The following is a 25,895-nucleotide window of genomic DNA, read 5'->3' on the forward strand; positions in this document are numbered from 1 at the left end:
TTCAGCCGTCCCAGGCAGCCAGCCAGGGCAGGTTTGGTAGCTGGCGACTTGGGGCACTGCCCAGCACCAGCCTGCAGGAAACAAGGGGGTAGAGGCCACACTGGGGGCAGGTGGCTGCCTACCCCATATATACCAGGATGGATAGGGGGGTGCTACTCCCCCTGCTGGTGGGGACAGGCCCTGCCCTGTGTGTGTCCCAGCGCCCCCTGCTGGCGGGAACAGGCCCTGCCCTGTGTGTGTCCCAGCGCCCCCTGCTGGCGGGAACAGGCCCTGCCCTGTGTGTGTCCCAGCGCCCCCTGCTGGCGGGAACAGGCCCTGCCCTGTGTGTGTGTCTCAGCGCCCCCTGCTGGCGGGGACAGGCCCTGCCCTGTGTGTGTCCCAGCGCCCCCTGCTGGCGGGAACAGGCCCTGCCCTGTGTGTGTCCCAGCGCCCCCTGCTGGCGGGAACAGGCCCTGCCCTGTGTGTGTGTCTCAGCGCCCCCTGCTGGCGGGAACAGGCCCTGCCCTGTGTGTGTCCCAGCGCCCCCTGCTGGCGGGGACAGGCCCTGCCCTGTGTGTGTGTCCCAGCGCCCCCTGCTGGCGGGAACAGGCCCTGCCCTGTGTGTGTCCCAGCGCCCCCTGCTGGCGGGAACAGGCCCTGCCCTGTGTGTGTGTCTCAGCGCCCCCTGCTGGCGGGGACAGGCCCTGCCCTGTGTGTGTCCCAGCGCCCCCTGCTGGCGGGAACAGGCCCTGCCCTGTGTGTGTCCCAGCGCCCCCTGCTGGCGGGGACAGGCCCTGCCCTGTGTGTGTCCCAGCGCCCCCTGCTGGCGGGGACAGGCCCTGCCCTGTGTGTGTCCCAGCGCCCCCTGCTGGCGGGGACAGGCCCTGCCCTGTGTGCGTCCCAGCACCCCCTGCTGGCGGGAACAGGCCCTGCCCTGTGTGTGTGTCTCAGCGCCCCCTGCTGGCGGGAACAGGCCCTGCCCTGTGTGTGTCCCAGCGCCCCCTGCTGGCGGGGACAGGCCCTGCCCTGTGTGTGTGTCCCAGCGCCCCCTGCTGGCGGGAACAGGCCCTGCCCTGTGTGTGTGTCTCAGCGCCCCCTGCTGGCGGGAACAGGCCCTGCACTGTGTGTGTCCCAGCGCCCCCTGCTGGCGGGGACAGGCCCTGCCCTGTGTGTGTGTCCCAGCGCCCCCTGCTGGCGGGAACAGGCCCTGCCCTGTGTGTGTGTCTCAGCGCCCCCTGCTGGCGGGAACAGGCCCTGCCCTGTGTGTGTGTGTCCCAGCGCCCCCTGCTGGCGGGGACAGGCCCTGCCCTGTGTGTGTCCCAGCGCCCCCTGCTGGCGGGAACAGGCCCTGCCCTGTGTGTGTGTCTCAGCGCCCCCTGCTGGCGGGAACAGGCCCTGCCCTGTGTGTGTGTCTCAGCGCCCCCTGCTGGCGGGGACAGGCCCTGCCCTGTGTGTGTGTCTCAGCGCCCCCTGCTGGCGGGGACAGGCCCTGCCCTGTGTGTGTGTCTCAGCGCCCCCTGCTGGCGGGGACAGGCCCTGCCCTGTGTGTGCGTCCCAGCGCCCCCTGCTGGCGGGAACAGGCCCTGCCCTGTGTGTGTGTCTCAGCGCCCCCTGCTGGCGGGAACAGGCCCTGCCCTGTGTGTGTCCCAGCGCCCCCTGCTGGCGGGGACAGGCCCTGCCCTGTGTGTGTGTCCCAGCGCCCCCTGCTGGCGGGAACAGGCCCTGCCCTGTGTGTGTGTCTCAGCGCCCCCTGCTGGCAGGAACAGGCCCTGCCCTGTGTGTGTCCCAGCGCCCCCTGCTGGCGGGGACAGGCCCTGCCCTGTGTGTGTGTCCCAGCGCCCCCTGCTGGCGGGAACAGGCCCTGCCCTGTGTGTGTGTCTCAGCGCCCCCTGCTGGCGGGAACAGGCCCTGCCCTGTGTGTGTCCCAGCGCCCCCTGCTGGCGGGAACAGGCCCTGCCCTGTGTGTGTGTCCCAGCGCCCCCTGCTGGCGGGAACAGGCCCTGCCCTGTGTGTGTGTCCCAGCGCCCCCTGCTGGCGGGAACAGGCCCTGCCCTGTGTGTGTGTCCCAGCGCCCCCTGCTGGCGGGAACAGGCCCTGCCCTGTGTGTGTGTCCCAGCGCCCCCTGCTGGCGGGGACAGGCCCTGCCCTGTGTGTGTCCCAGCGCCCCCTGCTGGCGGGAACAGGCCCTGCCCTGTGTGTGTGTCTCAGCGCCCCCTGCTGGCGGGGACAGGCCCTGCCCTGTGTGTGTGTCTCAGCGCCCCCTGCTGGCGGGGACAGGCCCTGCCCTGTGTGTGTCCCAGCGCCCCCTGCTGGCGGGGACAGGCCCTGCCCTGTGTGTGTGTCCCAGCGCCCCCTGCTGGCGGGGACAGGCCCTGCCCTGTGTGTGTCCCAGCGCCCCCTGCTGGCGGGAACAGGCCCTGCCCTGTGTGTGTGTCTCAGCGCCCCCTGCTGGCGGGAACAGGCCCTGCCCTGTGTGTGTGTCTCAGCGCCCCCTGCTGGCGGGAACAGGCCCTGCCCTGTGTGTGTGTCTCAGCGCCCCCTGCTGGCGGGAACAGGCCCTGCCCTGTGTGTGTGTCTCAGCGCCCCCTGCTGGCGGGGACAGGCCCTGCCCTGTGTGTGTGTCCCAGCGCCCCCTGCTGGCGGGAACAGACCCTGCCCTGTGTGTGTGTCCCAGCGCCCCCTGCTGGCGGGAACAGGCCCTGCCCTGTGTGTGTGTCTCAGCGCCCCCTGCTGGCGGGAACAGGCCCTGCCCTGTGTGTGTCCCAGCGCCCCCTGCTGGCGGGGACAGGCCCTGCCCTGTGTGTGTGTCCCAGCACCCCCTGCTGGCGGGGACGGGCCCTGCCCTGTGTGTGTCCCAGCACCCCCTGCTGGCGGGGACAGGCCCTGCCCTGTGTGTGTCCCAGCGCCCCCTGCTGGTTGGAACTGGCCTTTCCCAGCCAAATACTCCCATACTGCCCCAGCACCCCAGAGCTTCACCGCAGAACCAGAAGGGAGGGGCCTCATGCCCCATTCCCAGCCCCTCACCACCCCACAACAGCCTCACCCTTCCCCCCATTTACAGAGATTGCCCCTCACTGCCCTGGAGTTATGTGCACCTCAGGGTCCTGGCTGGCAGCACTGGCCCCACAACCCTGGTGTGGTGCCAGGGGAGGCTGCGCTGCAGGAATGGGGTGGGGGTCAGTCAGGGAGGCATCCAGGAGAGATTCAGGAGCCACCCCGCTGATGAGCAGAGCCCCACAGCCGCCCACCAGTGGTGCACCCGCCTTGGTGCACAGAACAAAATTTATTCCACGTGGATTAAAAAAAAAAACCTACAAAGAACTTTACTGGGCTCCCACAGGGCGCAGGATGGAAACCCCACAGGGGTCTCTGCCCCACAGCACAGGGCCCCCACAAAGCTCCTTCCCCTTCTCCCCCACCAGTGCAGTGGCCGGCTGCCAAGCCCTCCACGTAAACAGCCGCGCCTGTTCCCTCACCCCAGCTATTGCGATGGCAACCGCTCAAAACCCCGGCGCCAGCCCACGCTGCACAGCAGGCTGCAGACGCTCCCTGCCCCGGGCACAGGCACGGCTGCCCACTCCCAAGGGGAAACCGAGGCACACACAGGGGAGAGACAGTGAGTGACTGATCAGCACCCGGTGGCCTGGCTCCCAGCCCTAAGTGACCTGGCCCACGGCCCCAGTGCCCCCCACAATTGTCCTGGCTCCCACCTCTACCCACTAGCCCCCACTCCCCTCCCAGCACCAGGAGAGGCAGAGGTAGGGCAGGGAGTCTCAGAGGGCTGAGCGAGCGGGGGCGGGTTTGCCCAGGGACCCCGCTGTACCCATGTCAGCCCGCCCGGCTACACCTGCCTCCCCCCACCGGCACAGGGGCGAAGGAGCCAGGAGCCTGCTCGGCCTCGCTCGTGGGAGGGTGGCTGCGGGGTCGGGTCCGGGGTGGGCTGCTCTCAGCGGCTGTGTTATGGCCCGGGGGGCGGGGCCTGGGGGGTGTGCCTGGGGGGGAGGGGCTGGGGGGGTATGCCCAGCGGGGAAGGAGGGGGCCGGGGGTGTGCCCAGCAGGGGGGGCAGAGCGCCGGGGGGATTTCAGCCCCTCGGGGGATGGTCCCCGTGGGCCCGAAGCTCCCGGCTGCGGCAGGAACAGGCCAAAGCGGGGGCGGCTCCAGGCTCTTTATTGGACACGCCGGGGGAGGCCCCCGTGGCAGAAGGGAAGGCCGGAGTCCGGCTGGCCCGCCCCCCTCGGGGGGCAGCTCCCCTCCCCCCCACAGTGCTGCAGCAGGGGGGCTGCAATGTGACCCCCCTGGCACCCGTCCGGCTCGAGTCTCGCTGCCACCAGCCCCCCTCACAGCCCTGGAGGGCCGGGACCTTGGGGGCTCCAAGTGCAGGTCACCCCACGGGGGCAGCCGACCCAGCCCCGAGGCCCGGGGGGGCCTCCCCGTCGTCCCCCACAGCGGCCTCTCCAGGGGGCGTCGTCACGGGCAGCCGGTCCCCCCAGTGGCTCTGCCGGGCGCAGCGATACAAATCCCTGTGGGGAGAGGGCACGGTGAGGGGGCCGCCCCCAGCCAGCCAGGCCCCGCCCCATTCCCTGCCCCACCCCCCCAGCCAGGCCCTGCCCTCTGAGCCTGCCCAGCCCCGCCCCAAGCCCTGCCCCACCCCCCCAGCCAGGCTCCGCCCTCTAAGCCCGCCAAGCCCCGCCCCATTCCCTGCCCCACCCCCCCAGCCAGGCCCCGCCCTCTGAGCCCACCCAGCCCCGCCCCAAGCCCTGCCCCACCCCCCCAGCCAGGCCCCGCCCTCTGAGCCCGCCCAGCCCCGCCCCACCCCCCCAGCCAGGCCCCGCCCTCTGAGCCCACCCAGCCCCGCCCCAAGCCCTGCCCCACCCCCCCAGCCAGGCCCCGCCCTCTGAGCCCGCCCAGCCCCGCCCCAAGCCCTGCCCCACCCCCCCAGCCAGGCCCCGCCCTCTGAGCCCGCCCAGCCCCGCCCCAAGCCCTGCCCCACCCCCCCAGCCAGGCCCCGCCCTCTGAGCCCGCCCAGCCCCGCCCCAAGCCCTGCCCCACCCCCCAGCCAGGCCCCGCCCTCTGAGCCCACCAAGCCCCGCCCCAAGCCCTGCCCCACCCCCCCAGACAGGCCCCGCCCTCTGAGCCCGCCCAGCCCCGCCCCAAGCCCTGCCCACTGAGCCAGCCCGCGGTGGGGGGGGGGCGTACCTGCCGTGGCGGCGGGCGGTGATCACGGCGTGCTCCAGGCGCCCGTCGGCACAGCAGAGGTGGCAGTGGACGTGGCGGGCGCGGCCCAGCACGGCCTGCGTGATGCGGGGCCAGGGCGCCTCCCCCTCCCCCTCCGGCCCCCCCTCCGCCCCTGGCCCTGGCCCCCGCCGCAGGATCAGGTAGGAGAAGAGCTCCCCCTTCAGCGCCGGGTTCTGCAAGGAGAACAGCGGGGGGGTGAGCCCGGGACCCCCCCCAGGGCCTCCGGCCCAATGCCCCCCCGTGCCCCCCCAGAGCCCCAACAGACCCCCCCCACCCTCCTATGCCCCCCCACTTCCCGCACACACCTCTCCGGACCAATGCCCCCCACAGAGCCCCCCCCACGGAGCCCCCCAGAGCCACCAACGCCCCCCCCACTTCCCTCCAGCCCAATGCCCCCCACAGAGCCCCCCACGGAGCCCCCCAGAGCCACCAACAGACCCCCCACCCTCCAATGCCCCCCACTTCCCGCACACACCTCTCCGGACCATGCCCCCCATAGAGACTTCCCATGCACCTGAGCGCCCCTGGCCAGACCCTCCCCCAGAGCCTCCAGCCAATCCCCCCACAGAGCCCCCCATGCTCCTTCCCCCCAACTCCCCCTCCCTCCACATGCCCCCCAGCGGCGCTCACCCAGCGGAAGGGCAGCGGGAGGTATCTCTGGAGGTAATTGCAGGGCAGGGAGCGCTCGGGGCTGAGCCGTGGGCAGGGCAGGTGGTGCGGGCACTGGGGGGTAGAGGCTTCTGTGAGACTCCGGGCACCCAGCTGACACCAGCCTCCCCCCGACTGCCCCGCCAGCCCCAGGCACCCCCAAACCTTCCCCCCCCGACTGCCCCGCCGGCCCCAGGCACCTTCCCCCCCCGACTGCCCCGCCGGCCCCACTCACCCCCAAACCTTCCCATGCCTGCCCAGCCAGCCTCAGCCCCGCCCAATGCCCCCGTCCAGGCACCCGGCCGGCCCCACGCAACCCCTCTCCCCTCCCCCCTCTGCCCTGAGCCCTTGGCCAGCCGGGCGCGTTTCCTCCAACCCGCCCCCACCCCTCCAGCCTGGACCTGCCCCCCACACCTCTCCCGCCAGCCCCCCAGCCCCCCCGCCGCTACTCACTGGGGCGAAGACGTGAGCCTCTCGGGGGTCGTGAGCCACCTTGTCGCCCCCCTGCAGGCCCAGGGAGAGAGTTAGAGCCACGGGTGCTGCACCTGCCCTCCCCCCCCGCCCGGCCCCACCCCTGGGGCTCATTACTGCCCCGGACGCCTGGGGCCCAGCGGGGTCCCCTCACCCGCAGGACGATCTCGCGCGCCTCCATCAGCATCTGGTGCCCTTCCTTGGTCCCGTTCTCCACCAGCACCTGCAGGGAGAGGGGTGAGCCGGGCCGGGGGCCCTTCATAGGCTGGGGGGGGGGATTCAGGCGATGGGATGCCAGGGCGGGGGGGTGAAGCAGGGGAGGGGACACCAGGGCGGGAGGGGGAATGTAGGGGAGGGGACCCCAGGGCGGGGGGGGGGGGAGTGCAGGGGAGGGGACCCCAGGGCGGAAAGGGGGGGGAGTGCAGGGGAGGGGACCCCAGGGCGGAAAGGGGGGGGAGTGCAGGGGAGGGGACCCCAGGGGGGGGGGTCCCTCACCAGGAACCCGTCCGTCTTCCTCCACAGGGTGCGGACGGTCTCTCCGCGCTGGGCCCGGCTGGGCAGCTCGTTCAAGGCGAAGGCCGAGACGACCAGGTCGAACTGCACCTGCAGCGCCGGGCGCAGGGACATGGGGCGTTGGGGGGGCACGGTGTGTCCAGCCCCTCGCCCCCCCCGAGCCGGCCCCTCCCTCCTGAGCCAGCTCCCTCAGCACCGCCCAGAGCCAGCCCCCCAGCGCCCCTCTCAGCCAGCCCCTTGGCCCCACCCAGAGCCAGCCCCCCCGGCGCCCCTCTCAGCCAGCCCCTTGGCCCCACCCAGAGCCAGCCCCCCCGGCGCCCCTCTGAGCCAGCCCTCCCGGCGCCCCTCTGAGCCAGCCCCTTGGCCCCACCCAGAGCCAGCCCCCCCGGCGCCCCTCTCAGCCAGCCCCTTGGCCCCACCCATAGCCAGCCCTCCCGGCGCCCCTCTCAGCCAGCCCCTTGGCCCCACCCAGAGCCAGCCCCCCCGGCGCCCTTCTCAGCCAGCCCCTTGGCCCCACCCATAGCCAGCCCCGCCGGCGCCCCTCTCAGCCAGCCCCTTGGCCCCACCCAGAGCCAGCCCCCCAGCGCCCCTCTCAGCCAGCCCCTTGGCCCCACCCAGAGCCACCCCCCCCCGGTGCCCCTCTGAGCCAGCCCCCCCGGCGCCCCTCTCAGCCAGCCCCTTGGCCCCACCCATAGCCAGCCCCGCCGGCGCCCCTCTCAGCCAGCCCCTTGGCCCCACCCAGAGCCAGCCCCCCCGGTGCCCCTCTGAGCCAGCCCCCCCGGCGCCCCTCTCAGCCAGCCCCTTGGCCCCACCCATAGCCAGCCCCGCCGGCGCCCCTCTCAGCCAGCCCCCCCGGCCCACTACCTTGGGCGAGACGGGCAGGAACTGCCGGAAGTGGACACCTGGGAAGAGCGGGGCCTCGGCACCACCTGGAGCGGAGAGGGACAGACACGGGGCGGGGGCACCCACCGGGAGACAGACGGGACAGGAGGCAGTGAAAGGGGAGCCAGGGAAGGCAGGCAGCCCGGACCCCTGGGTTCCCCGCTGGGGCGGCAGTGGGGCCTAGTGGTTAGAGCGGGGGCAGGACCCGGGTTCCCCGCCGGGGCGGCAGTGGGGCCTAGTGGTTAGAGCGGGGGCAGGACCCGGGTTCCCCGCTGGGGCGGCAGTGGGGCCTAGTGGTTAGAGCAGGGGCTGGACCCGGGTTCCCCACCGGGGTGGCAGTGGGGCCTAGTGGTTAGAGCGGGGGCCAGGACCCGGGATCCCCGCTGGGGCGGCAGTGGGGCCTAGTGGTTAGAGCAGGGCCAGGACCCGGGTTCCCCGCTGGGGCGGCACTGGGGCCTAGTGGTTAGAGCGGAGGCCAGGAGGCAGTGGGGCCTAGTGGTTAGAGCGGGGGCCAGGACCCGGGTTCCCCGCTGGGGCGGCAGTGGGGCCTAGTGGTTAGAGCGGAGGCCAGGAGGCAGTGGGGCCTAGTGGTTAGAGCGGGGGCTGGACCCGGGTTCCCCGCTGGGGCGGCAGTGGGGCCTAGTGGTTAGAGCGGGGGCTCACCTTTCAGCAGGCGCTCGGCGAGGGCCAGCATGGGGGCGGAGCTGTCCACACACAGGTACTCGCTCAGGGTGTCGCCCCAAGTGGTGCGCGCCGCCCTGCGCAGAGACGGGGGAGCGTGAGACACTGCCCCCCCCCCACCGGCCCCGCCCGCCCGAGCCGCCCCGCCCCCGGCTCACCAGCTGACGGAGCCCGTCCCGGAGCCGAAATCCAGCAGCGTGCGAGGGGCGAAGGCGGGAACCCGCTTCCGGATCTGGGGGCAGAGCAGAGAGGAGCCCCCGTCAGCCCCACTGGCCCAGGAACGACCCCCCAGAGAGCGCAGGCTTGTGGGGGGGAGCGCCTGGACGCCCTGGCTGTCTGGGAGGGGAGTGGGGGCTAGTGGTCAGAGCAGGGGCCGGGAGCCCGGACGGCTGGGTTCTCTCCCCGCCCCGGGACGGGGCAGGGGCCTCTCACCTCGTGGAAGGCTCTGGACACGGCCGCAAAGCCCCCGTCCAGCCGAGCCGCCATGTACACGAGGCTCAGCTCCTCCGTGTACCTGGGGCGGGAAGAACCCGTCAGTCGGGCGCCCCCCCCCCCGGTCACGCAGAGCCCCTTTACCGCCTGCCGGAGACGGGCCAGCATCAGCGGACGCGCCCCTCCCCAGAGCTGGGCGCCCCTCGGCGCTGGGCGATATACCCGTGCCCGGCCCCTCCCCAGAGCTGGGCGCCCCTCGGCGCCACACCCGGCCCCTCCCCAGAGCTGGGCGCCCCTTGGCGCCACTCCCGGCCCCTCCCCAGAGTCGGGCGCCCCTTGGCGCTGGCCATATACCCGGCCGGGCCCCTCCCCAGAGCTGGGCGCCCCTTGGCGCTGGCCATATACCCGGCCGGGCCCCTCCCCAGAGCTGGGCGCCCCTTGGCGCCACTCCCGGCCCCTCCCCAGAGCTGGGCGCCCCTCGGCGCCACACCCGGCCCCTCCCCAGAGCTGGGCGCCCCTCGGCGCCACTCCCGGCCCCTCCCCAGAGCTGGGCGCATATCAGCACGGGGCAATATACCCGGACAGGCCCCTCCCCAGAGCTGGGTGCCCCTCGGCGCTGGCCATATACCCAGCCGGGTCCCTCCCCAGAGCCAGGCGCACATCAGCACGGGGCGATATACCCGGCCGGGCCCCTCCCCAGAGCTGGGCGCCCCTCGGCGCTGGGCGATATACCCGGCCGGGCCCCTCCCCAGAGCTGGGCGCCCCTCGGCACTGGGCGATATACCCGGCCGGGCCCCTCCCCAGAGCTGGGCGCCCCTCGGCGCTGGGCGATATACCCGGCCGGGCCCCTCCCCAGAGCTGGGCGCCCCTCGGCGCAGGGCGATATACCCGGCCGGGTCCCTCCCCAGAGCTGGGCGCCCCTCGGCGCTGGGCGATGTACCCGGCCGGGCCCCTCCCCAGAGCTGGGCGCCCCTCGGCGCTGGGCGATATACCCGGCCGGGCCCCTCCCCAGAGCTGGGCGCCCCTCGGCGCTGGGCGATATACCCGGCCGGGCCCCTCCCCAGAGCTGGGCGCACCGCGGCAGAGCGGGGGACCCAGCCCACCTCAGCTCCTCCCAGTGGTAGGTGGTTTTCCGCAGCCTGTTGAGCACCCTCCTCTGCAGCCTCTGCTCCTCAGCGTCCGTCAAGGGGCCGGGCGGGTCTGACGGGGAGAAACAGGGTTAAGCAATTACTGGGGGGACGACTCCTGGGTTTACTGAGAGGGGAATGGGACTAGTGGTTAGAGCGGGGGGGCTGGGCGCCAGAGCTCCTGGGTTCCCTCTCTGGCTCGTGGAGGGGAGTGGGGGCTAGTGGCTGGGGGGGGGTCAGACTCCTGGGTTATTCGGGAGGGGAGTAGAAGCTACTGGTTAGAGCAGGAGGGGCTGGGATCCCAGACTCCCAGGTTCTTTGGGAGGAGAGTAGAGGCTAGTGGATACATGGGGGGGGCGAGGAGGAGGAGCCAGGACTCCTGGGTTCTCTGGGGGAGGAGCGGGGGCTAGTGGTTAGCGCAGGGGAAGGGGGGAGCAGCAGGACCCAGCGCTGAGTGCACAGGGAGAGCCCCCCACCCCGTCCCCGCAGCTTTCTCTCCTCTTGCCCCCGGTCTGCACTCACCCTCTGTGCGGGGCCGGAGGGTCTCCCGCAGCTGCTGCTCCAGCTGCACCCCCCGTCGCTGCAGCTCGGTGGCCTCCAGGGGGCGCTTCCGGCTCCAGAGGTAGTTGGTCAGGCCCTCCACCTTGTCCTTCAGCCCGTGCATGGTGGACTCTGGTGCGGGGAGAAAGAGACAAAGGACCCAGTGAGGAGAATCGAGCAGTGGTGCTGACATGCAGCCAGCTCTGGGGCAGGGCAGCTGGGTAACAGCCACATATAACGCGTCTGGGGCTGGCTCTCCGTGAGGGGAAATGCAGCCAGCTCTGGGGCAGGGCAGCTGGGTAACAGCCACATATAACGCGTCTGGGGCTGGCTCTCCGTGAGGGAAAATGCAGCCAGCTCTGGTGCAGGGCAGCTGGGTAACAGCCACATATAACGCGTCTGGGGCTGGCTCCCCGTGAGGGGAAATGCAGCCAGCTCTGGGGCAGGGCAGCTAGGTAACAGCCACATATAATGCATCTGGGGCTGGCTCTCCGTGAGGGGAAATGCAGCCAGCTCTGGGGCGGGGCAGCTACGTAACAGCCACATATAACGCGTCTGGGGCTGGCTCTCCGTGAGGGAAAATGCAGTCAGCTCTGGGGCAGGGCAGCTAGGTAACAGCAGCGCAAGGAGCAGCCCCCCCCCCTCAGCTCCTTGCCCTGTTTCCGGCAGCACGGAGCCCTCTCGCGCCCCACGGTGACTTACGCTCCACCAGCAGCTGGGCCGCCTTCACCAGCTCGGCCGGGAGCTGCACGGTCTTGAGGTGCAGCACCCCGGGGTGCCGGCGGTGGGGCACTCTGCCCAGAAAGTCGGAGGAGTTGTCCACCTGAGACACCTTTGGGATGACGGTGGCGAAGGCCTAAGTGGGGAGAGAAGCATGAGGAGAGCAGGGCTCCAAGAGCCAGTCCATACGGCCCTATACGGCCTGCCTGGGTGCTCCACGTGGGGCTGGCCGGCCCAGCCAGTTGGCAGTGAGGGGGCAAGGCCCTACGGGGGATGCGGCCCTGAGAGGATGCACAGCAGCAGACTCCATGGACAGTCCATACAGGGTTAAATGGCCCAAGTGGCTCTAGGTCAGTTGTAAGGTAGGTACAGGCAGCCTGCCCCCTCCCCGCTGTGGACATCCCTAGTCTGATCCATACAGCGTTCTACGACCGGGGTCCATATGGGGCTAAATGGCCGGGGGGGGGGGCAGTCTGGTCCGTGCAGGGTTCTATGGGCGGGGTCCATATGGGGCTAAATGGCCGGGGGGGGGGGGGGGGAGTCTGGTCCGTGCAGGATTCTATGGGCGGGGTCCATATGGGGCTAAATGGCCGGGGGGGGGGGGGGGGAGTCTGGTCCGTGCAGGGTTCTATGGGCGGGGTCCATATGGGGCTATATGGCCCAAGTGGGGGGTTCTGGTCCCTGCAGGGTTCTATGGGCGGGGTCCATATGGGGCTATATGGCCCGGGGGGGAGGTCTGGTCCCTGCAGGGTTCTATGGGTGGGGTCCATATGGGGCTATATGGCCCGGGGGGGGAGGTCTGGTCCCTGCAGGGTTCTATGGGCGGGGTCCATATGGGGCTAAATGGCCGGGGGGGGGGGGGAGGCTGGTCCGTTCAGGGTTCTATGGGTGGGGTCCATATGGGGCTATATGGCCCAAGTAGGGGGGTCTGGTCCCTGCAGGGTTCTATGGGCGGGGTCCATATGGGGCTATATGGGCCGGGGGGAGGTCTGGTCCCTGCAGGGTTCTATGGGCGGGGTCCATATGGGGCTAAATGGCCGGGGGGGGAGGCTGGTCCGTTCAGGGTTCTATGGGCGGGGTCCATATGGGACTATATGGCCCAAGTAGGGGGGTCTGGTCCCTGCAGGGTTCTATGGGCGGGGTCCATATGGGGCTATATGGGCCGGGGGGGTCTGGTCCCTGCAGGGTTCTATGGGCGGGGTCCATATGGGGCTAAATGGCCGGGGGGGGGGCAGTCTGGTCCGTTCAGGGTTCTATGGGCGGGGTCCATATGGGGCTATATGGCCCAAGTAGGGGGGTCTGGTCCCTGCAGGGTTCTATGGGCGGGGTCCATATGGGGCTATATGGCCCGGGGGGGGTCTGGTCCCTGCAGGGTTCTATGGGCGGGGTCCATATGGGGCTATATGGCCCGGGGGGGTCTGGTCCCTGCAGGGTTCTATGGGCGGAGCCCATATGGGGCTATATGGCCCGGGGGGGGTCTGGTCCCTGCAGGGTTCTATGGGCGGGGTCCATATGGGGCTATATGGCCCGGGGGGGGTCTGGTCCCTGCAGGGTTCTATGGGCGGAGCCCATATGGGGCTATATGGCCCGGGGGGGGTCTGGTCCCTGCAGGGTTCTATGGGCGGGGTCCATATGGGGCTATATGGCCCGGGGGGGTCTGGTCCCTGCAGGGTTCTATGGGCGGAGCCCATATGGGGCTATATGGCCCGGGGGGGGTCTGGTCCCTGCAGGGTTCTATGGGCGGGGTCCATATGGGGCTATATGGCCCGGGGGGGTCTGGTCCCTGCAGGGTTCTATGGGCGGGGTCCATATGGGGCTATATGGCCCGGGGGGGTATGGGGGGGGTCAGAGGAGGGGCGGAGCTATCCCGGGGGAGGGGGGGCTGGTCACGTGCTCTATTCCGCCCGCGCCCTTTATGCAAATCCGCTCATGACTATTCATGAGCCCGGCGGGGGGGTCACTCACCCGGAGCGGGGACGCGCCGCCACGAGGCCCCCAAAGCCCCCGCCAGCGCCGCGCCGCCACGGGCGCCGCCATCTTGGAACGCTCGACCCCGCCCCCCAGTACTGGCCAATCGCCAGCGTCTATGCAAATGAGGGGGTTCGAACGCCGTGGCGGGAGCGGCGATTGGGCCAGCGAGCTGCGGCTGGGCGGGGCCTAAAGATTCTCGGGGGAGGCGTCGGCGGCGGCTCGCGTCTCAGGCACGCGCCGCGCGCACGCGCTCTCTCCCTTGCCTGATTGGCCCGATCTCCCCTCCCGCCGGTGTTCCCTGCCTCATTTGCATACTCGCCCGCCATTGGCCGGCCCGCTGAGGTCGGGCCGCGGGGAGGGGCAAAGCGGCGCTGGCCGCGTCATGTCGCGACACGAGCCCCCCCCCCCCGCACAGCTGGAGCGGCCCGTGGACCTGCGCAGCGTGCGGGCTGCTCCCCCCGCCCCGCCCCGCCCCGCCCCGCAGCCTGGGGGTGGATGATTTAATGGGGGGCAGAACTTAGCCTGGAGCCACGAAGCTCACACTGGTTTGGGGCTGGATTTAATGGGGGGGGCTTGGCTCTGCCCCCCCCAGCTGTGCCCAGGCGATGCCGGGGGGTGTAGCCTGCACCCCCTGCTGCTCGGGCCCCTCGCTGCACCCCCCACAGTGAAGGTCCCCCTGGGTCCCCTGTATAAGGGGAGGGGGCCAGGTGGGCACACGCCCCCAGGGAAGCTGAGCGAGCCAGGCCCGGGCTGCAGAGGCCAGGGAGCATCCGGGGGGCCTCCAGCGTGGAACCGAGCCAGGGCCGTGACCCTCGTCGGGCATAGCTCCCCATAGCCCCCGCCGGAGCCCCACAGCAGCCGAGTGCCAGGTGGAGGAATTTCCACGCGCACTGGGTGCCCAATGCCCTTGGCACATCCCCAGGTGGGTCACGTTGGAGTGGGCCCCCCTGAATTGGGGAGAGGCAGCTCGCCGGGCTCCACGTCGCACAGGCCCCTTTCCCTGGAGCGCTGTGTGGTGGGTCTGGGGGGAATCTTACCCAAGCATCCGCCGCACACTCAGACGGGCCTGCCAAGCACCTGACAGCTGCCCCGACTCCCCTTTGAAATTAGGGGGACTTGCGCATCCAAATCCCCTAGGAGACATTGGGCCGCTCAGCTAGATCTTAGGGGCAGACATGCGCCTAAATCCCCTCGGCAGTATCGAGGCTCTCCCCCCCCCCCCAGGACTGCTTGCAAGCAGGCCGCGTCGCTGGCTCTGAGTGGACAGCACAGCCAGGGAAGGGCCGTCCGGCTTTCGTTTCCTTCGCTCACAGCTGGCGAGGCCGGTCGGTGCGCGCGGCTCCCAGCCGCCGGCTCCCGCCCTCAGAGCCTTGGGTGGTGCACGCTTTGCAGTGGTACGGCAGCTCCTGTACCTTTAGCACCCCGGAGAAACACCAATCTGTGCGCAGGCTCCGGCCTGCTCTTCACTAGTGATGGTACTTGGCTGCGGACCTGTAACTGCCTCGTGATTTTGCTCAGGACCGAGGTCAGGGTGACCTGCCTCCGATGAACCCGGATGTCCTGTTGGCCCTTTGAAACAACAGCACCCCGCTCATTCTCTGCAAATCCCGTGCAACGCCCCCCAGCGCCGTGGGATACTGAGTGCCTGGATCCTGGGCCATGCGTGCGCGTGCGCCTGAGCCAGCTCTTAGGAAACTCTTGGCTGCCCGTTCTGTAGAGTGGCGGGTTAAACATCCCCCTCTCCCCGCCCGCTGCAGGGCTTTGCTGAATAGCTGCAAAGGGCAAAGGCTGCTGGGCCGGGTCCCATAGACTCCCTCTGGGGCAGGACTGGAGACGGGCGAAGCGGGGAGCTCCGTTCATTTTTCTGACCCAAGATGGTTGGTTTGGAGATGGGGGTGGAGTAGTGAGGCTGCCAGGGGAGAGCGCCCCCTGCTGCGCCCCCTCCCTGCCCCACAGCGCCCCCTAGGGGCCAGTTCTGCCTGCCAGAGGAGAGCGCCCCCTGCTGAGCCCCCTCCCTGCCCCACAGCGCCCCCTAGGGGCCAGTTCTGCCTGCCAGGGGAGAGCGCCCCCTGCTGCGCCCCCTCCCTGCCCCACAGGGCCCCCTAGGGGCCAGTTCTGCCTGCCAGGGGAGAGCGCCCCCTGCTGCTCCCCCTCCCTGCCCCACAGCGCCCCCTAGGGGCCAGTTCTGCCTGCCAGGGGAGAGCGCCCCCTGCTGAGCCCACTCCCTGCCCCACAGCACCCCCTAGTGCCACCCTGGGGACAGTTCAACCTGCCAGGGCAGAGCGCCCCCTAGGGGCCAGTTCTACCTGTCAGGGCAGAGCGCCCCCTGCTGCGCCCCCTCCCTACAGCGCCCCCTAGTGCCACCCTGGGGACAGTTCTACCTGCCAGGGGAGAGCGCCCCCTTCTGCACCCCCTGCCTGCCCCACAGGGCCCCCTAGTGCCACCCTGGGGACAGTTCTACCTGTCAGGGGAGAGCGCCCCCTGCTGAGCCCCCTCCCTGCCCCACAGCGCCCCCCAGTGCCACCCTGGGGACAGTTCTACCTGCCAGGGGAGAGCGCCCCCTGCTGAGCCCCCTCCCTGCCCCACAGCGCCCCCCAGTGCCACCCTGGGGACAGTTCTACCTGCCAGGGGAGAGCGCCCCCTGCTGAGCCCCCTCCCTGCCCCACAGCGCCCCCCAGTGCCACCCTGGGGACAGTTCTACCTGCCAGGGGAGAGCGCCCCCTGCTGAGCCCACTCCCTGCCCCACAGCGCCCCCCAGTGCCACCCTGGGGACAGTTCTACCTGCCAGGGCAGAGCGCCCCCTGCCCGCCCCACAGCCCTGGCGCACACGCAGCCACGTCTGTGCCAGCAAAGGGGTTTTATTGCCGGCCCCGGGGGGCAGGCCCAGCGCAGGGCGGCCCGGGGGGTCACGCCGGCTCGTGGTACCGGACCGGCCACAGGCCGTGCTCGCAGGCCAGCACGACGTAGCGGGCGGCGGCGTGGCTGCGGTAGATGCAGCGGGCGCCCCGCCGGTGCTGCAGCTCGCAGGTGGTGAGGGCCAGGGGCCGGGCGCTGCGGCGCAGGCCGGGCGAGGGGGCGCCGCCCTCCCGGCACACGGCCCGCAGCTGGGCCCGCGAGGCGTGGACGAAGGTGTGCAGGGCCGGGCAGGGGGGCGCCAGGCCGCGGCGCCGCAGCAGCGCCCCGCAGTAGTCCGGCCCGGCCGCGCTGCGCGGGTTGTCCTGGTGCCGCCGCAGGAACGCCGCGTCGGGGGGCCCGTGGGCCGCCGCCCCCAGGAGCAGGCCGGCCAGCAGCAGCGCCGGGAGGAGCCGGGCGGGGCCCATCGCCACCTGCAACAGCACGCGGGGGGAGGGGAAACTGAGGCAGGAGCCGCCCCCGGCTGCACAGACTGCTCCAGCACTTGGCAAGTGCCCGTCGGGGCTGGTACCAAATCCCAGGAGTTCGGGCTCCCAACGCCCCCCTGCTCTAACCACTAGCCCCCGCTTCCCTCCCAGAGCCGGGGGGAGAACCCGGGCGGTGCCGTCCTGTCCCATGGGCCCGTCTGTCCGTCCCAGCGGCTCTCTGGGGACCGGGCGAGCCCAGAGCTCTGCCCCCTTGGCCAGGGCCCTCCGCTGCCCCCCAGCCGCTGCCTCACCTGCTGGAGCGCGGGGCCGGAGCTGCGCGTCTGACCTCCCGCCCGGCCCGGCCCCTTTTATACCGCCTGGCTGGCCGGGGCGGGCTCCCTGGAGCCGGCTGCGGGTGCCCGGAGATGCTGGGGGGGGGGGCGGGGGGAGCTCGTGGGAGGGTGCAAAGCCCTGGGCACCAGCTACGGAGCCAGGAGCCTCCGAAGCCAGGTGCTGGGGTGGCACCATGGGGGGGGGGGGGCGAGCTGGGCTCCATGGGCAGGCTACAGACCCCTCGGGGGGGTCACTGGGGCAAAGGAGGCCGGGGCTCGGTTCCTAAGTCCCTTGGGCCCTGTGCCTCAGTTTCCCCACAGGGGGCTAATTCCCCTGCCCTGCTCTGGAAACCCCCCTTTATCTCACGCTGCACATGAACGGGGGGGGGGGCGAGTTTCTGTTCTGTAAGGAGCCCCGATCTCGGCCGGGTCTGGGCTCGCCCGGCCCCACGGGACCCTGATCTCAGGCGGGAGCTGTGGGTGATTGGCACCATTTTCCGGATGGAGAAACTGAGGCCCGGAGGTTTTTGTTTAAGAAAACGGCCCTGAGACTCCCCAGGCGCGACGGGATGGGCAGACCCCCCCCCCACGGGCCCCCACCTCTCCTGTAGAGCGGGGGCGGGGGAGGGGTGGGACACCTGCCCCCTCACTCCCCTGGGGAGCAGGGCTGACCCGAGCCCCCCCCCCCTTGCTGCAGGGCGGATGCGTGAGAGCCGGGGCCCATCGCCCCCAGCCTGGTGCCCGGGCAGCGCCCCACCCTGGGGGCCCGGCTGGGAGCGGGTGTCTCTGGAGCCAGGATCCGGCTTGGCCGGCCGCCGTGGGGCCTGACCCCCGGCCCATTGTCTGAGCGCCCCGCCCGACAGGCCATTGTCCTTCTGCAGCCACCGGAACCGGCTGCCAGCTGCCCGCGGGCCGGCCCAGGGGGAGCGATGTGGAGTGGCGAGGGGGGGGCGCATCCCAAGGGGCCGCCGCGAAGAACGCTGGCTGGGGGGGGGGGGAATGAAGAGAGTCCGGTTCCCACCCCCTGCGCCAGCCCGGCCCTGCCCCATTGCCTGCCCCCCTGCGCCAGCCCGGACGGGCCCCATTCCTTGCCCCCCTGCGCCAGCCCGGCCCTGCCCCATCGCCTGGCTCTGGTTTGAGTGGGGGGAGGCAGGACTCCTGTGTTGTCTCCTTGGCTCTGACAGGGGAGTGTGGGGCTGGGGTGACAGAAGGGGCAGGAGGTTGTGTGTGTGAGGGGGGGGTGTTACCAGCCCTATTCACTGTCTCCTCCCCCCACAGCTGGCCTGCCCGGGCAGGGCCCTTCGGGGGGCTCCCCGGGGCAGAGAGAAGTCGGGGCCAGCGTCCCGACGGGCCAGGCTGCTCCTGCTGAGCGACGCAGGGGGGAGGATCAGCCCCCTTTGAAGACTGGGGGTGCCCGTGTGTGTGTCTGAGTCTCTGTGTGTCTCTCGGTGTGTGTGTGTCTCTGGGGAGTGGAGGGGGGGTTCCGGGGGGCGGTCTGGCCTCCGCGCTGACACAGCAGCCGGGCCCCAGGGAAAGAAGCCGCAAACCTGGAAACGTTCCCAAAAATGTGATTTTGTAGCCACGTGGGAGGGACTGTCAGGGGGAAATTCCTGACTAGCTCCGCCCCCGTCCTCTCCCCCCGCCAGCCCAGCCCTGCCGGTGCCCCCCACTCCCGCCCCGCAGCCCCTGCCCCCCAGCCCTGTCGGTGCCCCCCACTCCCGCCCCGCAGCCCCTGCCCCCCAGCCCGGTCGGTGCCCCCCACTCCCGCCCCGCAGCCCCTGCCCATGAGGTCGCACATCTGGGCGGGGACGGATGGAGCAGAAATTCTGCCCCTTGCCACAGTGCCCTGCGGGAAAAGGCCTCCAGAAACGCCACCCCCCTCACGGTGGGGCAGGGACCCCGCGGGCCCGGCCCCCCGGCGCAGCCAGGGGGGCGCAGGAGGGCTCTTCCCAAGGACCCAGCGGGGCGCAGACTGGGCAGCGCAGGGGCCAGGCGCAGCCAGGGGGGCGCAGGAGGGCTCTTCCCACGGACCCAGCGGGGCGCAGACTGGGCAGCGCAGGGGCCAGGCGCAGCCAGGGGGGCGCAGGAGGGCTCTTCCCACGGACCCAGCGGGGCGCAGACTGGGCAGCGCAGGGGCCAGGCGCAGCCAGGGGGGCGCAGGAGGGCTCTTCCCACGGACCCAGCGGGGCGCAGACTGGGCAGCGCAGGGGCCAGGCGCAGCCAGGGGGGCGCAGGAGGGCTCTTCCCACGGACCCAGCGGGGCGCAGACTGGGCAGCGCAGGGGCCAGGCGCAGCCAGGGGGGCCCAGCCTGGGAGAGGGACCCAGAGCCCGCGCCCTGCCCCCAACTCTGCCAACAGCTGGGGGTTTAATGCCCCAAGCTCTGGGCTCCACGTGCTGGCCCCGAGCGCTGCGTGCCCAGGCCGGTGCGTGCCATGCCCGGGAAATCCCCGGCGCGCCCCCGTCGGCTGCCCTGTGCCAGGCCGGCTCGGGGCAGGCTCCGCGGGCAGGCGTGGCGCGGGGCGGGGGCGCGCTGCGGTTCCTTCCCCGCACGCAGAGCGAGCCGGGCCCCAGGGCGGTTGGTGCCCCGCGGCTCCCTCCCAGGTGTTTCCTGCCAGAGCCGCTGAGAGCTCGGAACAGGCGGGTGCCCCCGGGGGTCCCGGCCCCACGTCCTGCCGCAGGGAGCAGCCGGCCGCTCCCCCATGGCGCCCGCTCGTCCCGCCCTGCTCGCCGCCTGCCTCTTGTGGCTCTGCGCCGGCCTCTCGGCAGGTAGGAGACTCGGCTCCCGCCCTGACGCCTGGTCCCCCCCCGTCTGTGTCCCCAGGGCTGGGCTCCCGGACACCCCCCCGTCTGTGTCCCCAGGGCTGGGCTCCCGGACACCCCCCCGTCTGTGTCCCCAGGGCTGGGCTCCCGGACACCCCCCCCCCGTCTGTGTCCCCAGGGCTGGGCTCCCGGACACCCCCCCCGTCTGTGTCCCCAGGGCTGGGCTCCCGGACCCCCCCCCCGTCTGTGTCCCCAGGGCTGTGCTCCCGGACACCCCCCCCCCCCGTCTGTGTCCCCAGGGCTGGGCTCCCGGACACCCCTCCCGTCTGTGTCCCCAGGGCTGGGCTCCCGGACACCCCCTCCCGTCTGTGTCCCCAGGGCTGGGCTCCCGGACCCCCCCCCCGTCTGTGTCCCCAGGGCTGGGCTCCCGGACACCCTCCCCCGTCTGTGTCCCCAGGGCTGGGCTCCCGGACACCCCCCCCCCCGTCTGTGTCCCCAGGGCTGGGCTCCCGGACACCCCCCCCCCCGTCTGTGTCCCCAGGGCTGGGCTCCCGGACGCCTGGGTCCCCCCCCCGTCTGTGTCCCCAGAGCTGGGCTCCCGGACACCCCCCCCGTCTGTGTCCCCAGGGCTGGGCTCCCGGACACCCCCCCCCCGTCTGTGTCCCCAGGGCTGGGCTCCCGGACACACCCCCCCGTCTGTGTCCCCAGGGCTGTGCTCCCGGACACCCCTCCCGTCTGTGTCCCCAGGGCTGGGCTCCCGGACACCCCCTCCCGTCTGTGTCCCCAGGGCTGGGCTCCCGGACACCCCCCCCCCGTCTGTGTCCCCAGGGCTGGGCTCCCGGACACCCCCCCGTCTGTGTCCCCAGGGCTGGGCTCCCGGACACCCCCCCGTCTGTGACCCCAGGGCTGGGCTCCCGGACACCCCCCCCACCGTCTGTGTCCCCAGGGCTGGGCTCCCGGACACCCCCCCCCGTCTGTGTCCCCAGGACTGGGCTCCCGGACACCCCCCCCCGTCTGTGTCCCCAGGGCTGGGCTCCCGGACACCCCCCCCCCCGTCTGTGTCCCCAGGGCTGGGCTCCCGGACACCCCCCCGTCTGTGTCCCCAGGGCTGGGCTCCCGGACGCCTGGGTCCCCCCCCCCCCGTCTGTGTCCCCAGGGCTGGGCTCCCGGACGCCTGGGTCCCAGCCCCCCCGTCTCTCCCCCGCAGGGACGCAGCGTTTCACGCACTCGCAGCTGATCTTGCCGGCGGCCGCCCCCGGGCTGCCCAAGCGGCAGAGCCTCCTGCGGGTGAACGGCCTGGCGCTCTCGGCCTACGACAGCAGCAGCCGGCAGATGCGGCCCCGCAGCGGCTACGCCCAGCCCGACCCCGAGAGCCTCCAGTTCTGGAGCGTCAGCAGCGCCCGCTGCATGTTCTGGGACCCCTGGGTGGAGGGCGAGTACCAGGCGCTGGTGCGGGCCGTGAACGCCAGCGCCCCCCGGGCCGGTGAGTCCCGGCGCCCCCTTTCCTGGGTTCGGGGAGGGGGGGAGCGCAGGGGCCAGCGCCAGGTGCCCCAGAGGGAACCATCCAGTGACCCCTCCCCTGGCGCCCATCCCCACCCGTCTGGCTAACAGCCATCGATGGACCCAACCTCCAGGAATCTATCTCGCTCTTTTTTGTGGCCGCATCCTGTGGCGAGGAGTTCCACAGGTTGGCTGTGCGCTGTGGGAAGAAAAGCTTCCTTTGAAACCTGCTGCCTGTTCATTTCCTTGGGTGACCCCTAGTTCCTGTGTGATGGGGACAAGTAAAATAACTTGATTCCCTTTCTCCACCCCACTCGTGATGTTCCACCCTCTCTCCTCTCCCCCTTAGCCTCCTCTTCTCTAAGCTGAAAAGTCCCAGTCTTTTCATCTCTCTCCATAGGGGACCCGTTCCAAACCCCTCAGCATTTGGGTTGCCCTTTTCTGAACCTTTTCCAAAGCCAAGAGATCTTTTGTGTGATGAGGGGACCACATCTGTGGGGGGGATTCAAGGTGGGGGCGTCCCATGGTTTTATAGAGAGAGAAGAAGATATTCTCCCTCTTATTCTCTATCCCTTTTTAATGATTCCTAACATCCTCTTTGCTTTCTTTGCTGCTGCTGCGCACTGACTCCTGGAGTCTCTGGCAGGGGAGTGGGGGCTAGTGGTTAGAGCAGTGGGGAGGCGCTGGGAGCCAGGATGCCTGGGTCTCTGCGGGGGAGTGGGGGGTAGTGGTGAGAGCAGGGGGGAGGCGCTGGGAGCCAGGACACCCGGGTCTCTGCGGGGCAGTGGGGGCTAGTGGTGAGCGCTCACCCGGCGCCGGGCCCCAGAGCCCTACTTCCTGCAGGTGGTGCAGAGCTGCGAGCAGGACGCGGCGGGCGAGGTGCGGGCGCTGAGCCGCTACGCGCTGAACGGGGAGGACGCGCTGCAGTACCGGGGCGAGCGGGACCGCTGGTTCGCCCTGCACCCGGCCGCCTGGCCCCTGGCCGAGCGCTGGAACCGCCAGCGGGACGCCCTGGCCGGGATCAACGCGCACACGCCCGAGCAGTGCGCGACCTTCCTCCGCCTCACCGCGCCCTTCGCCGCCCGGACCGCAGGTGCGGCCCCGGCCCTGCCCCCCAGGCTCCGCCCCGCAGCGCCCCGCCCCCCGGGCTCCGCCCCGCAGCCCCCGGCCCACCACCCCTACCCAAGGGTCCCCCAGGGCCTCCAATCCACAGCCCCTCCTCGTCCTTCGCCCACAGCCCCCGCCCCACGGTCCCTCCCCTCCCCTTCGGGTCAGCCCCCCCGGCTCCTATCCTGTCCCCCGCCCCACAACCCCCACCCCAGGGCCTCCGCCCCACAGCCCTCGCCCCTCCCCTCCTTCAAGGCCCCTGCCCCGCCCCACAGACCCAGCTCCATGGCCCCTGCCCCTCTCCTCCCTCCCGGCTCATCCCCAGCCCACAGCCCCCATCTCGTCCTTCGCCCTCACCCCACAGCCCTCGCCCTTCCCCTCCCGCCCGCCCCACGGCCTCTGCCCCGCTGCCCCCCGTAACTGACCTTCCCTCTCTGCCCCCAGCCCAGCCCACGGGCCGCGTGTCCCTGGTGCGGGGGGCCCGGCTGCTCTGCCACGTGACCGGCTTCTACCCCCCGGACATCGAGGTGGGCTGGGAGCGGGGGGGCCGGGCGGCCCGGGGGCGGCAGCGCAGCAGCGGGGTCCAGCCCAACGGGGACCCCACCTTCCAGATCCGCGTCTCCGTCGAGCTGGGCTGGGGGGCGCGGGACCCCGCCGGGCACGAGTGCGTGGTCAGGCACCGCAGCCTGGGGGGCGCCCCCCTGCGCCTCCGCTGGGGTGAGGGGGGGGGCTCCGAGAGGGAGGGGCTGGCTGGGGGGCAAAGGGGGGGCTTGCAGAGAGCAGGGGCTGCGGGGGCTCCGCGATGGAGGGGGTGGCTGGGGGGAGCTGGGGGGGCTTGCAGAGAGCGGCGGCTCCGCGAGGGAGGGGCAGGCCGGGGGGCAGCGAGGGGGCTTGCAGGAAGCGGGGGGGCTTGCAAAGAGCGGGGGCTGCGGGCGCTCCGAGGGGAGCCACATGAAATGGGGGGTCAGGACACTGAGGGGGAGGGGGCAAGGGGTTTAGCTGCACGGGGGGGGGAGGTGCATGCTGGCTGTGGGGCGGGGGCGGGGAGGGGCCCGGGGCTCAGGCTCTTTGGCTCATTTCCAGAGCCCCCGCCTCCGGGGCTGGGCCGGTCGCTCGGCATCTCGGCCGCCTGCGTCCTGGCGGGGCTGGGAGCCGCCGCCCTGGGCTGGTACCTGCGCCGGGGGGCAGGTGAGTGACACCCCCATTGCCTCCCCGCCCGGTCACAGCTCCCCCTGGGCCCCCCCTCCCGGCCCGGCACAGCGCCCCCTAGCGTCCCCACTCCTCCGCCTAGCGCCCGGGCACAGCGCCCCCTAGCGCCCCCACTCCTCCGCCTAGCGCCCGGGCACAGCGCCCCCTAGCGCCCCCACTCCTCTGCCTAGCGCCCGGGCACACGCCCCCTAGCGCCCCCCGCCCCGCCCGGTCACAGCGCCCCCTAGCGCCCCCCGCCCCGCCCGGGCACAGCGCCCCCTAGCGCCCCCACTCCTCCGCCTAGCGCCCGGGCACAGCGCCCCCTAGCGCCCCCCTCCTCCGCCTAGCGCCCGGTCACAGCGCCCCCTAGCGCCCCCCTCCTCCGCTTAGCGCCCGGTCACAGCGCCCCCTAGCGCCCCCCTCCTCCGCCTAGCGCCCGGTCACAGCGCCCCCTAGCGCCCCCCGCCCCGCCCGGTCACAGCGCCCCCTAGCGCCCCCACTCCTCCGCCTAGCGCCCGGTCACAGCGCCCCCTAGCGCCCCCCCTCCCCGCCCGGTCACAGCGCCCCCTAGCGCCCCCCTCCTCCGCCTAGCGCCCGGTCACAGCGCCCCCTAGGGCCCCCCCCAATGCCCCCCGTGACGACGCGTCGGGGCCCCCTGACCCTGCGCCCCCCGGTGCAGCCAGACGTGACTCCGCCAGGCGGGGGGTGGGGGGGGGGGGTAGAAGGTTTATGGCTTCTCCCCGACACAGCAGGAGCCAGGGCAGAGCCTCGCACCCCCTGGGGGGGGGCAGGGAGCACCAGCCCTGCACCCCCGCACTGGACTCAGCCCAGCCCAGCCTGCCCCTCTCTTGCCCCTGTGTTCACACCCCTTCCCCTGGCCAGGGGAGCAGTGGCCATGGCTACCTCACGGGTTCCCGAACTGGGGGCAGAGAAGAAATTCCGGGGGGGGGGGCGCGAGGTGACCGAGCCCCCCCCATCAAGTTTTGCAGCCCCGCTCACTTCCTTTTCTTTTTTCTCAAGTTTTGCTGCTATTCTTTTATGGGGGGGGGGTTCAAAAATCAAGAAGGGGGCGTGATGCCGAAAAGTTTAGGAACCACTGGTCTACGTGCAGTGCCCTCAGGGACCGGCCAGTAGGGGTCACCCACGGCCACCAGTGACTGCCCCACGGTGTGTACAGCCCCCCAACTACGTCACATCCTGCACCCCCGGACCCAGCACCCCCCAGTGCCCCTCCAGCCAGGAACCCAGCACCCCCCACCTTGACACAGCACCCTACAGGGACCCCTACACCCAGACATAGCGCCCCCTAGTGCCCCATGGGGTCCCACTGCATGTGGGGGGCAGGGCTGGTCCCCCCCTCCTGCTGTGCCCTGTGGTCTTCTGCTGAGGCCCTGCTGGGTAGCAGGGCTGGGGTCGTGGGAATTGTCCCCGGTTGGCCCCCAGCCCTGCTGAGACCAACCCCCCCCTTGGCTTCCCATGCAGGCCGACTCCGGTGGCCGTGTCGCCCGGCCTGGACCAAGCCAGCTGCCTCCCGCTCCATCACGCCTGGAGACCCCTCGGCCCCGGCTCCAGAGAGCCTGGGTGTCCCCGCATGACTGTCCCTGCATGGGGGCCGCCGGACCGACCAGCCCTGGCCAGGCGGGGCCCCGGGGCTGGGTCCTGAACTTGCTGTCCCGGGACGGGCTCCGCCCTGTGCTGCTCGCCACTGGGCAGTCACCCCTGTGCCCCCCAGCACCGGCCCCCAAAAGCCGCCGCACTACCGGCCCCCGGCAGCGTTACACACATGCGCAGGGTGGGGCTGGGAGCAGTGAACCCTGCACACCCGTGTCGCTGTCCCGGGGCTTTTCCGGCAGCCATTCCCTTGCCTCAGTTTCCCTGGGCTCAGCCCCACTGACCTCAGCTGGCGTGGAAGCAGCAGGACCTGGGGCGCCTGGGTCCCCCTCCCAGCCTGGCAGCTTGGGGTGGGGGGGGGACATCTCCCAGGCCCGGGGGGGGGGGCCGTTGGGGTGGCGGGGTCCGTATCCGCTGCGGGAGGGTGACCCAGGTAAACAGGATGAGGTTTAATAAAGAGAAATGCAAAGTGCTCCACTTAGGAAGGAACAATCAGTTCCATACATACAAGATGGGAAGCGACTGTCTAGGAAGGAGCATGGCGGAAAGGGATCTAGGGGTCATAGTGGACCACAAGTTGAATATGAGTCAACAGTGTGATTCTGTTGCAAAAAAAGCAAATATGATTCTAGGTTGTATCAACAGGTGTGTTGTAAGCAAAACTCGTGAAGTCATTCTGCCGCTCTACTCTGCACTAGTTAGGCCTCAGCTGGAGTACTGTGTCCAGTTCTGGGCGCCACATTTCAAGAAAGATGTGGAGAAATTGGAAAGGGTACAGAGAAGAGCGACAAGAATGATTAAAGGTCTAGAGAACATGACCTATGAAGCCAGGCTTCATGAACTGGGCTTGTTTAGTTTGGAAAAAAGAAGATGAAG

At 71.4% G+C, this 25,895-nt stretch overlaps 3 protein-coding genes across 5 annotated transcripts; 1 reads left to right on the forward strand and 2 right to left on the reverse strand.

Annotated features, from left to right (window-relative positions):
• Positions 1-4,131: 4,131 nt before the first annotated feature.
• On the reverse strand, positions 4,132-13,353 carry METTL17 (methyltransferase like 17). 2 transcript variants are annotated; one of them, XM_075912021.2, is made up of 14 exons: positions 13,195-13,353; positions 11,212-11,365; positions 10,492-10,641; positions 9,946-10,042; positions 8,843-8,924; positions 8,569-8,642; positions 8,393-8,487; positions 7,712-7,776; positions 6,830-6,937; positions 6,489-6,557; positions 6,317-6,367; positions 5,846-5,938; positions 5,177-5,388; positions 4,132-4,500 (listed from the first exon to the last, which is right to left on the reverse strand). In XM_075912021.2, exons 1-14 carry the CDS (start codon positions 13,264-13,266, stop codon positions 4,362-4,364), a joined length of 1,461 nt encoding a protein of 486 aa, XP_075768136.2. In that variant the 5' UTR covers positions 13,267-13,353; the 3' UTR covers positions 4,132-4,361. The 2 variants fall into 2 exon arrangements, with proteins under 2 accessions (XP_075768136.2, XP_075768137.2); XM_075912022.2 differs by lacking the exon at positions 5,846-5,938.
• A 2,605-nt stretch (positions 13,354-15,958) lies between these two features.
• LOC149521276 (ribonuclease-like) lies at positions 15,959-16,952 on the reverse strand. The gene is made up of 2 exons (XM_089774493.1): positions 16,832-16,952; positions 15,959-16,526 (listed from the first exon to the last, which is right to left on the reverse strand). The coding sequence occupies exon 2, from the start codon at positions 16,518-16,520 to the stop codon at positions 16,107-16,109; it is 414 nt and encodes a 137-aa protein (XP_089630619.1). The 5' UTR covers positions 16,521-16,526; positions 16,832-16,952; the 3' UTR covers positions 15,959-16,106.
• Positions 16,953-18,796: 1,844 nt separating this feature from the next.
• Positions 18,797-25,590, forward strand: LOC142821380 (HLA class II histocompatibility antigen, DP beta 1 chain-like). 2 transcript variants are annotated; one of them, XM_075912287.2, is made up of 6 exons: positions 18,817-19,619; positions 20,821-21,096; positions 21,940-22,206; positions 22,665-22,937; positions 23,304-23,408; positions 24,891-25,588. In XM_075912287.2, the coding sequence occupies exons 1-6, from the start codon at positions 19,553-19,555 to the stop codon at positions 25,001-25,003; spliced, it is 1,101 nt and encodes a 366-aa protein (XP_075768402.2). In that variant the 5' UTR covers positions 18,817-19,552; the 3' UTR covers positions 25,004-25,588. The 2 variants fall into 2 exon arrangements, with proteins under 2 accessions (XP_075768403.2, XP_075768402.2); XM_075912288.2 differs by lacking the exon at positions 22,665-22,937 and having other exon boundaries at positions 18,797-19,619; positions 24,891-25,590.
• The last annotated feature ends 305 nt before the right edge of the window (positions 25,591-25,895 follow it).

The sequence above is a fragment of the Pelodiscus sinensis genome, chromosome 30 (genome assembly GCF_052426305.1).
Source record: "Pelodiscus sinensis isolate ZL-2025 chromosome 30, ASM5242630v1, whole genome shotgun sequence".
Lineage (NCBI taxonomy): Eukaryota > Metazoa > Chordata > Testudines > Trionychidae > Pelodiscus > Pelodiscus sinensis.

What these genes read in the sequence shown, in the direction of transcription:
- METTL17 (XM_075912021.2), bottom strand. Translation starts at nt 13,266, where the DNA reads ATGGCGGCGCCCGTGGCGGCGCGGCGCTGGCGGGGGCTTTGGGGGCCT. An exon ending in GGGACGGGCTCCGTCAGCTG is followed by an intron (nt 8,488 to 8,568) that starts GTGAGCCGGGGG and finishes GTCTCTGCGCAG; the next exon opens with GGCGGCGCGCACCACTTGGG. An exon ending in TCCTGCCCGTCTCGCCCAAG is followed by an intron (nt 6,938 to 7,711) that starts GTAGTGGGCCGG and finishes CCGGCGCTGCAG; the next exon opens with GTGCAGTTCGACCTGGTCGT.
- LOC149521276 (XM_089774493.1), bottom strand. Translation starts at nt 16,520, where the DNA reads ATGGGCCCCGCCCGGCTCCTCCCGGCGCTGCTGCTGGCCGGCCTGCTC.
- LOC142821380 (XM_075912287.2), top strand. Translation starts at nt 19,553, where the DNA reads ATGGCGCCCGCTCGTCCCGCCCTGCTCGCCGCCTGCCTCTTGTGGCTC. An exon ending in CGCCAGCGCCCCCCGGGCCG is followed by an intron (nt 21,097 to 21,939) that starts GTGAGTCCCGGC and finishes GCCGGGCCCCAG; the next exon opens with AGCCCTACTTCCTGCAGGTG. An exon ending in CCCCCTGCGCCTCCGCTGGG is followed by an intron (nt 22,938 to 23,303) that starts GTGAGGGGGGGG and finishes GCTCATTTCCAG; the next exon opens with AGCCCCCGCCTCCGGGGCTG.